Source organism: Triturus cristatus, chromosome 4_2 (genome assembly GCF_964204655.1).
Source record: "Triturus cristatus chromosome 4_2, aTriCri1.1, whole genome shotgun sequence".
Classification (NCBI taxonomy): Eukaryota; Metazoa; Chordata; class Amphibia; order Caudata; family Salamandridae; genus Triturus; species Triturus cristatus.
This window is the reverse complement of record NC_140586.1, coordinates 206,122,248-206,131,996: the sequence shown is the minus strand read 5'-3', so window position 1 is coordinate 206,131,996 and position 9,749 is coordinate 206,122,248. Positions and strand designations below refer to the sequence as shown.

The 9,749-nt window shown below is 45.7% G+C and overlaps 1 protein-coding gene across 1 annotated transcript; it reads left to right on the top strand.

The window, feature by feature from the left end:
• Window positions 1-774: 774 nt before the first annotated feature.
• Window positions 775-3,825, top strand: LOC146833394 (uncharacterized). The gene has a single exon (XM_085600069.1). It carries the CDS (start codon window positions 836-838, stop codon window positions 2,807-2,809), a length of 1,974 nt encoding a protein of 657 aa, XP_085456195.1. The 5' UTR covers window positions 775-835; the 3' UTR covers window positions 2,810-3,825.
• Window positions 3,826-9,749: the final 5,924 nt, after the last annotated feature.

Genomic DNA, 9,749 nt, shown 5'->3' with positions numbered 1-9,749 from the left:
ACTCAGTAGGAAATGTCAGATTATGCAGTATAACCTGCAGTTCTAAGGACACTGAATAAGTAAATGCGAGAGGGAAGGAATATAAGAGAAAACACCCAATTTACTGGGAATTCTTGGGTGCGTAAATTTCATGTGCATTCGTGTGGGGATAACGGGACAGAAGGGCTTACTTAACATGTCAGCAGGGCCACTGAAGTACACAACATAGATGATCAAATTTTATGGCAAGACCGGAGGCTCCTATTATGCTTTTCTTTTCTTGCTTTATTCCAATAGCAGCAAGATAAAACTACTATTCCCAGAAGGCTTGGAGAAACAACTACCAGCCAATGGGAAACAAAGAAGCAAATACTGACCAATCACATCTTAGATAATAGTATAAGGTCTATCGTGACTGCGAACAGCCCTCTTTTCTTGCTGCTCGCAGTCAAGATAAGTACCTTTTTCTATCATATACATTAATTTGAATTACTTCATGGTATTGTTCTGTTTACTGTATTACTGGCCTTTGTAGCGCAACTTCGTTGCTCCCGTTTCTTCGCGCTCTCACGCGCGTATATACCTTTCAGCTTTTCGTTTCCCCCCGCGCCCTGCACGCTTTGCCTGCCCCTCGCGCGCCTCTCTCACCGGTCCCCGCCTCAACTGTGGCGCAGCGCTCCAGAACGGCTCCTCAGCTCGACGCGCTGTTACCGGCTCCTCTCCACGCTTCATTTTCATTCCCTCGGGCATATTTCACACGCCCCCTAAGGGGAGGGGTTTCTTCTTTTTCATACGCCCACTCCTTATTTCTACACATTAACCCTTTCTTGTCAGGTTTTGAGCAGGCTCCCAGTTTATGCTCGCAATGCAGGTTTCTAATGAGCCTCATGACAATGAAGGGGACGAGTTCAAGGAAGATTTGAGCTCTTTTATTAATTCCTCAGTGGAGACTGCTGTCGAAGCTTCTATGAAGCGGTTTTCCAAGACTATGGAGAACTCTCTCTTAAGTGTAATGACCAAAGCAATGGCCCAATCTGCGGGGGATAGCAGAAAACTTACAGTGGTACACTCCAAGGTTTCTTCTTTGGCGTCAAAAGTGGTTGGTGAGTCTTCCTCACATATGACAGAGGACGTGGTTCCTCCCAGGCCTCCTATTCAGGAGGGGTTAAAAAGTGTAGCTGGTAAACGTAAGGCTAAGTCCAACAACCCGGAGGTACCACAGAAATTGGTCATTTCAACAATTTACGATACAGATGATGATATGGGTGACGCCACTGACCTTGATGATATTTTTGATATTGTAAATCCTTCATCCCCTCCTAAGAAATTAAAACTGGACGCTTTTGCATCGGAGCCGGTGCTGGATCCTGAAGGTACCCCTCTTTTTGACCCTGCTTCTATCAGGCATCCTAATTCTACCGAATGGTTCCCTATTGACCATGTCGGAGAGTATATAACCTCCAGACTTCGTCTCCCTTTAGACAAAACTGTCCGGGCTAAATTAAAGTCCGAGTGTCCCAAGCCCTCTCTCCCTTCTCACATAACTTCTACCCCTGCCATTGATCAACCTCTCCTCACTTTCTTCTCGAAGTTTGGCAAGGATCCGCGCAAAGGCGTGGACAAAGCTTGGTCCTCCTGCCAAGACAAACTGCTTGATTTGGTGGGGCCACTGGCCCGCATATTTGATTTAGCTGAAACAGCTCGCCTGGATGGCACGGACCTTAATCCAGAGGAGATTTCGCTGTGGGTCCAACGCGCTTTTTGTCTCCTGGGCAACACTAATGCGGCCTTGACTCATGAGCGCCGCAAAGGTCTCTTAATAAAGTTAGATCCCAAGCTTGCCAACCTTGCCCCCCTTGATCCTGGTGTCAAGGCTGATGGTCTTCTCTTTGGAGATTCGTTAGTAAAAGACTTAAATCGGTTCGTCACCACCTTTGCCTCCTTGGACAAGGCGCAGCAATCCATCAAGAAGGTCTTTCCTTCTCGGGTTTTTGGCAGGGCCGGAAGAGGCAGGAGCCGCTCTACCGGCCGTGGTTTCCAGTCCCAAGGTTCCCGTGGTGCCTTCAACTCCAACCAGCAGGATTTCAAGCCCCAGTTTTACCCCCAAAGAGGTCGAGGTTACAGGGGCAGGGGCCAACGTGGCTTCCGCCACAACAACAACAATTCCCAACAAGGTGAGTGCAGTTATTCCTGTGGGGGGTCGTTTAGCCCTTTTCCTGCACAGATGGCAGTCTCTCACTGCAGATCCATGGGTTCTCGACACCGTCCAAGGTTATCGTATCGAGCTTTACGCTCCTCCTTTTCAGCATGTTCTTCCTTCTCCTCTAGTGTTCTCAACCGAAATGTCCCTGCTAGTCACCTCGGAAATACAGGCACTTCTCTCCAAAAGAGCTATTCTAGTTTCCCCCTTCGATCCCTCAGGCTTCCTCAGCACGCTTTTTCTCGTTCAAAAGAAGAACAAGAAGATGAGACCGGTGATCAATCTCAGATTCTTCAATCAGTTCGTGGTTTATCGCCACTTCAAAATGGAGACGATCCTTCACTTACGAGACACTTTGCGTCTAAACGATTGGATGGTCCGCATAGATCTCCAAGACGCTTATCTTTCTATTCCTATTCTCGAATCGCACACAAAGTTCCTCCAATTTCAATGGCAAAACGTCACTTATCGTTTTCAATCTCTGCCCTTCGGACTTTCTTCAGCACCCTGGTGCTTCACAAAGGTAATGAGACCTGTCGTAGCTTATCTACGATCTCTGGGGATCAGACTCATCATTTATCTCGACGACATTCTCCTCATGAATCTAGACAAATCGGCATTATTGAATGATCTCAACACTACACGTTCTCTTCTTCTCGAATTGGGTTTTCTCCTCAATTTAGAAAAGTCTTCTCTCATCCCGACTCAGAGCATGGAGTTTCTGGGCTTCCGTGTAGACTCCCCCCTGGCTTCCCTGTTTCTTCCTCAATCCAAGATCTCCACGATTCAAACGGAGATTTCCCAGGCTCTGCGCCGTCCACTCATTTCTCTCAGAACTCTTGCGAGAATAGTCGGCCTTTTATCGGCCTCCATTCAGGCTATCTTCCCAGGTCCCCTCCATTATCGCGCTCTTCAGCGCCTAAAGATCAGGCATCTTCGGCAAGGTCTCGCTTATTCCGATCAAATAGAATTAGATCTCGAATCTCACCTGGAACTGCAATGGTGGTTAAACCATTTGGAGGCCTGGAACGGCCGAACCATCTTCGCTTCCGCCCCAGATCTTGTATTAGAATCCGATGCAAGTCTGACGGGTTGGGGCGCCCGTTGTGGACCAATATCGACTGGCGGTACATGGTCAAAAGAGGAGTCCAAATTGCACATCAACTGTTTAGAGATGCTTGCAGGTTCCTTTGCAATCCAGAGTCTGGCAAAAGACAGAGTAAGTTGTACCATCCTTCTACGCATGGACAATGTTTCTGCGGTTCGTTATATAAACCATCTCGGTGGCACAAAATCAAAGGCTCTAGCAGATCTGGCAAAAAGCCTTTGGGAGTTTTGCCTTTCCAACAGACTATCGCTCTCCGCGGAATACCTCCCAGGAGATCTCAACGCTGTGGCCGATTGGCATTCTCGCTTCCTCCGGGATTCCAGCGACTGGAAGCTTCTTCCCTCCGTGTTTCTCTCCCTCTCTCAGTTGTGGGGTCCTTTCTCAGTAGACCTCTTTGCTTCCCGTCTCAATTCCCAGTTGCCTCATTTCTTCAGTTGGCGTCCGGATCCTTTGGCTCTGGCGACCGATGCCTTCCTCCAAGATTGGTCCCTTCACCTCAATTATGCCTTTCCTCCTTTTCTGTTGATCAACAGGGTCTTATCGCAGGTGCGTCGCCAAATGACATCTCTGGTAATAGTAGCTCCCTTTTGGCAGTCCCAGATTTGGTTCCCGTCTCTCCTGGAATTGGCGGTAGACTTCCCCGTCCTTCTCTCTCCTTTCCCCAATCTTCTCTCGGATCCTCAGGGCAACCCCCATCCTTTAATGGTCAACCAGTCTGACGTTGTCCGCCTGGAAAATTTCCAGCCTTCCCCTTCTGATTTCGTCATTTCACAGGAAGCTTCAGTCTTTATTAGTCGAGCATGGGCCCCTGGCACCTCCAAGGCTTACAAGTCCGCCTGGTCTCTTTGGTCAAGCTGGTGTCTGCAGAAATCTGTCGATCCCGTTTCAGCCTCTTTAAATTTTATGGTTAACTTCTTAGCCTCTGAGGCTAGCTCGGGTAAATCCTATCGTACCATCAACCTATATAGATCTGCCATTTCACTCAATCATACCCACATTGATGGAAAACCTGCGGGGGCGCATCCCTTGGTATGCAGACTATTAAGAGGAATTCGTTTTTCAAAACCTCCTTTGGCTAAGTATTCTAGTTTATGGGATGTCAATTTGGTTTTGCAGTTGTTTTCTACCTGGCCTGATAACTCTGCTCTTTCATTAAAAATGATTTCAGCTAAACTTACTATGTTATTATGTTTAATTTCCATTAAACGTGTATCTGATGTGAAAGCCTTAGATGTTTCTTCTAGACAGTTTACTCCTACTGGTGTAATGTTTCATATTCATAAACGTACCACGACCAATTTACAGTCTGTGTTCTATCCCTATTTTCCCTCCAATCCCAAATTGTATGTAGGTCAATGTTTAAAAGTTTATGAAAGTAAGACCTCTGCTCTCAGGACTTCCTCCAGCTCCCAACTCCTTATTTCTTTTCGTAAACCCTTTCATCCTGTTTCTGCTGCTACCTTGGCCCGTTGGGTTCGTTGGGTCATGTCCCTGGCCGGTATTGACGTCTCCGTTTTCGGAGCTCATTCCACTAGAGGAGCCATGGCTTCTAAAGCCTTTTGGGCTGGCTCCCGTCTGGAGGACATCCTGAAGTCAGCAGATTGGTCTAATGATACAGTGTTCCGTACATTTTATTGCAAACCTGTTCTTACTGCTTCTTCTCTGGTGGTTGATATGCTTTAAACAAGCATAATAGGAGCCTCCGGTCTTGCCATAAAATGTAGATTTTCCTAATAATTTATGACGGAAAGTCTTAATTTTATTAAAGACACGGAGGCGAGTATTATCCCGCCACAACACTTCTAACTGGTGTTCTCCCTCCCCACAGGAACTCCAGCGCTGCCACCGGCATCATCCTGAGGTCATCATGGATTCTACCAAGATCATTCCTTCTGATACGTCTCCTTCTGTCCTTGGACTGGATCTTCTCTCCGACTCTCCTCTGGTGGTCTTCGGAAAAGAACTTTTTACGTGGACTTTGACTTTATGCATTTTGTTCTCTGTTTCTCCTTTATTTTTCCATACTCTATGATTGCTCGCATAAGAAAAGAGGGCTGTTCGCAGTCACGATAGACCTTATACTATTATCTAAGATATGATTGGTCAGTATTTGCTTCTTTGTTTCCCATTGGCTGGTAGTTGTTTCTCCAAGCCTTCTGGGAATAGTAGTTTTATCTTGCTGCTATTGGAATAAAGCAAGAAAAGAAAAGCATAATACTCGCCTCCGTGTCTTTAATAAAATTAAGACTTTCCGTCATAAATTATTAGGAAAATCTACATTATGCTACAGGTTTGACTGACATGAAGCAAGAGAATGCACATTATGCTAAATTTCCTGTGACTGTATTTGGCAACTTTTTTTCCATTTTAACACAGAACGCGGCTGTCTAACCAAATGCTTGACCCCCTTAGTAGCAGCTTAACACCCGAACACAACAATCCGCAATAGAAAGGTGAACACTTAACCTTCGCAAACACACCCACTCCTCCACTGAATATAAATATATTTTTAGTAACTTTCCATCTACGTAATGCAGAAACAAATTTTTGATATAGAAACATTTTTGTTAAAATCTGAAAGTTATGCTGCAGATGTGGCTAGTGCGATAAATCCTTAATCATGTGGAAAGCACTGCAGAATCACAACTTCTCCTGCATTACCCAATACACACTTTCGAATGAGACATTAACCTGAAGCCTACCCAAGCATGGAATCGGCCCCACCATCGCCACAGCTCTCGTTTCTGAGTCTCTTGCGTGAGGTGGTCTTCCACAGGCCAGGTATTTCCTGTAAATCATGGCCATGAATTTATAATGGAGGAAAAAAGAACAAGCATCAAGAAGCACATCTAAAAACCTGAATGGAGACAGCAGGAGGTAGTCACACAAACCCAAGAAATGCAAGTCTTCTGAATTGTACTTTAGCAAACAAGACTTCAGGGTGTGAGGTGTATCGCTCTCAGCCTTCATCTGGAACCTTTAGAAATGTCTCTAGGAGAGGGCAAGGGGTACATTTACCCCATTTCACCCATCCAGTGAGTGGAGCTTTGGAAAGGCTTAAAAAGTGAAGGGGGGTTCTAGAAGGGGCATCACCTAACAAATATATCTTAGGAATGCTTTCCAAGAGGAAAGCATATGTAATAAAGAGTGTGGCCTTAAAGGAATACAATTCATCCTATCAGCATTTTGGGGCCGATCAGAGGGCCCTGACTCGGAGCCTCTGCAGCCCTTGCAGGATACCCGCACTGGTGATTCTCATGATGGAGATCCCGCCACTAGGTCGGAGATCCTGCTATGACTGCGGAAGCTTTGTGAATTGGACTCCCTAGTTTTCCAATACTCTAACAAAATATATATCACAATAATACACACATCTAAAATAAGTCAGACCTATTGGTTTTGCCAATGCTTGTTCACAGAATCAGTCAAATGAACAATTTACTTTGTTGTAAATAATTCGAGTTGAAAAGGTTTCAATTCTAAAAGTATGAATTAAAGATGACTAAGGTCTGTTGACAGGGCAGAGGCCGGAGGAATATTGAAAACTCTCGTGTTTTTGCCTCTGTAGCCTCTCCGAGATGCATTCCTTTTCTCCTCATATCTTTCTGAAATCCTCCATCTGCACATTTCACACCTCCTCTTTCCTCTTCATCATTTTCGTTCATTCCTGCATGCACTTCCTTGCATCGCCTCTTCACCTTCCCAATACACACACTAAGCACCCATTTGGCTATAAGCAGTACGTTTTCATTTACTTATCCACTGTAAATGGATAGACAGCTGTGTACCTCCTTTACCCACTTCGGCTTACAATCTCATTTGCAATTGGCACTTGATGACCATTGCACTGTGCGAGCTGCAGAGTGGCCTAGGACCAAGAGCTTGTATTCTGAACACCGTTAGGCCCCACTGACCGGCATTGAGGGAAAATCGAACTTCGCTTTGCTTCAGAGATCTCAAACGCGGCATTACACACCCATCAACAACCTGGGTCACAGTAGTATATAGCCTATACGACTGACACCTAAAGCCCACCCAGTTAGCATTATATAGCGCTGTAAAGCGCTCTGACACCTTCGGGTAATGTTTGCGCTATATAAAATCGCATTAAATAAAATAAATAAAAAGTATACTAAATACTATTGGAGTGTAATTGCTGCGTGAAAAGAAAAATAAAAAAAAACGCGAAAAAGCAACACTTGGGAAAATAAATTAAGTTAAACAAAATATAAACATGAGCTCTCACTGACATGGGTTGTCTTAGTGGACTGTACAGCCATTTTTCAGAAACTGATACAGGTTTTCTCTGTAAAACTAAAGGCAGAACATAGGCCACGTTTCGCGCCAGCTTTTAACTACTGCCGGTCCAGGGCACGAAGGGACCTGCCCCTCTTGAAGACTTGGGGCTGAAAACTATATGTGGCTTGCAAAGTCGCGTTTTACTCCTGGACAGAGCTATAGGAAGGCAATTCATGTGACGGAGCAGTGGGCCTCACTCGAAAGGTGTCCGACAAGTGACAACAACCTGTGACATGTACTACAACATCATTAGTCCCCAACCTTCCCCGCGCTCTAACCCATAAACCGTCTGGGGTTCTCGTTTACAGCATCCCCTGGACAGCAAATATTGTAATGCCAGTACCCTGCACCCTATCACACGGGACTGGCTTTAGGTCGTAAAACTGACCCCCCAAATCCGCGGCCCCTGAATTCATTCACCTATGTTACCCCCTCAACACCTGTTAGCCCCGCCCACAATGGTTACCCGCTCTCTTACAGCGTTAAGGTCCTCCGCGTTTATTGGTTGGTCAAACAGACAGAATATGCCACCCTTGCGGATTTTCGGGCCGTTCTTTTTGTAGCCTTCGGTACGTCTGCAGCGGCCAATCGCGGCGCTGAGTATTAGCGCTGATTCCCATTTGACGGCCGACCGGAGCAGTAAGCGTCTCTGGAAAATATCGTTTTCCGAACATTTTCTTCTAGGAAGAGAGATGTGGCAGAGGTCCAGCAAAACTAATGACTGACAGAGCCACTCGGCGCCTCTTTGGGTGAAAACGTTGTTGCTGTGTTTCACGAATGGACAGCGGTAGTTTAAGCATCCACAGCACTGCTACCAGACAGTTGAAGGAGGGACAGTTCAAGGTTAGTTCCCCAAAATGAATAGGTGCAGAAAATGTCACGGGGGTTCACTCCAGCAATCCAGGTAGCAAGAACATACGGAGACACCACCGCCTTTCTCCGAGGTCAAGCAGAAATGCCTCGGAGAAACGCAGCGGCGTTTTTGGATTCGGGGGCGTGTTTTTCTTTCTCTCCTCTTGCCATTGGCTGGAATGTTTACATTCCAGAGGAGAGAAAGAATTGAAAAAACACTCCCACGAATCCGAAAGAGACGGGGCTTGTTTGGAGAGACAAAGCTCTTCTCCAATGGCTGCCCAGCATTTAAGAGGACAGCCAATGGAGAAGAGGGGAGAAGAGGGGCGGGTTCAAGCCCCACTACTCCAAGTCATTAAATCTCGCGAGCGAGACTGCGCAAGCGCAGCCTTCGCTAGCCAAGACCTAAAAAACGAATGACGAAGGAAAGGGGACCAAATAGAGTTCAAGTCGAGAAAGAAAGGTAGTAAAAAGCGGAGCGAGAAAGAAAAAACATGAAGGAGTAAATCTGGAAAGAAGGTTACAGCAAGACTGCCAGAGAGAATGAAAGAGGAAAAAAGAAATAAGGAAAAAAATAGAAGGATGGAGAAAAGGAAAGAAAAAATTAAAATGAAGACAAGAAATTGAAAAGGAAAGACAGGAAGAAAAAGAAAGACAAAGAAGGGGTTGAAAAAGCTGAGAATGAAAGAAAGAGAAAAGAGAACGTGGAGAGAAAAAAATTGCGAGAAAGGAGAGTAAAAGCAAGCAGAAGAAAAAAGTAGTAAATAACATAAAAAGATTGACAGAAGAAAAAGAAAGCAAAAGAAGGAAACAAAGAAGTAGTAAATGAAACAAATAGTTTTTCAGAAGAGTGTGGGCTACATGGTCCTGCATTTTCATCTTCTCAGGCATTGTTTACACTGCTGCCTCAGCATTTTGACAGCTGCAATTTGTCAAACCAATTGACGGGTAATTATCATGTGTGAGCTACAAGTAGCTAGCTAGGGACTGTCTAAAATAATAATTTTTATTAAAAAGTTCAACTTGCCGGCTGCCGGCCGCCTCCCGCGTCGCGCCTCGGTGCTGGGACTTTCTTGTCCCCGCAGACACTGTGACTACATCACAGACTCACTACCCAATCCCTGCGCTGCAGAGAAGTGTGTGGATTGGCCTGAGCAGCTGGAAAGATCCTCCGCTCTAGTCTGGAAGTCTGTGGGGTTTCTCTAACCCGGCTGATCAATACAGCCGGGTTAGAGAAACTCAAGTGCGCATGTGTGTTTTGGTCAGCTTGAGACGGCCGGCCAAACACACATGAGCACTTGTGGAGTGCAC

Bases quoted from the DNA above. Each gene is read 5' to 3' on its own strand.
- LOC146833394 (XM_085600069.1), top strand. From the start codon at position 836: ATGCTCGCAATGCAGGTTTCTAATGAGCCTCATGACAATGAAGGGGAC.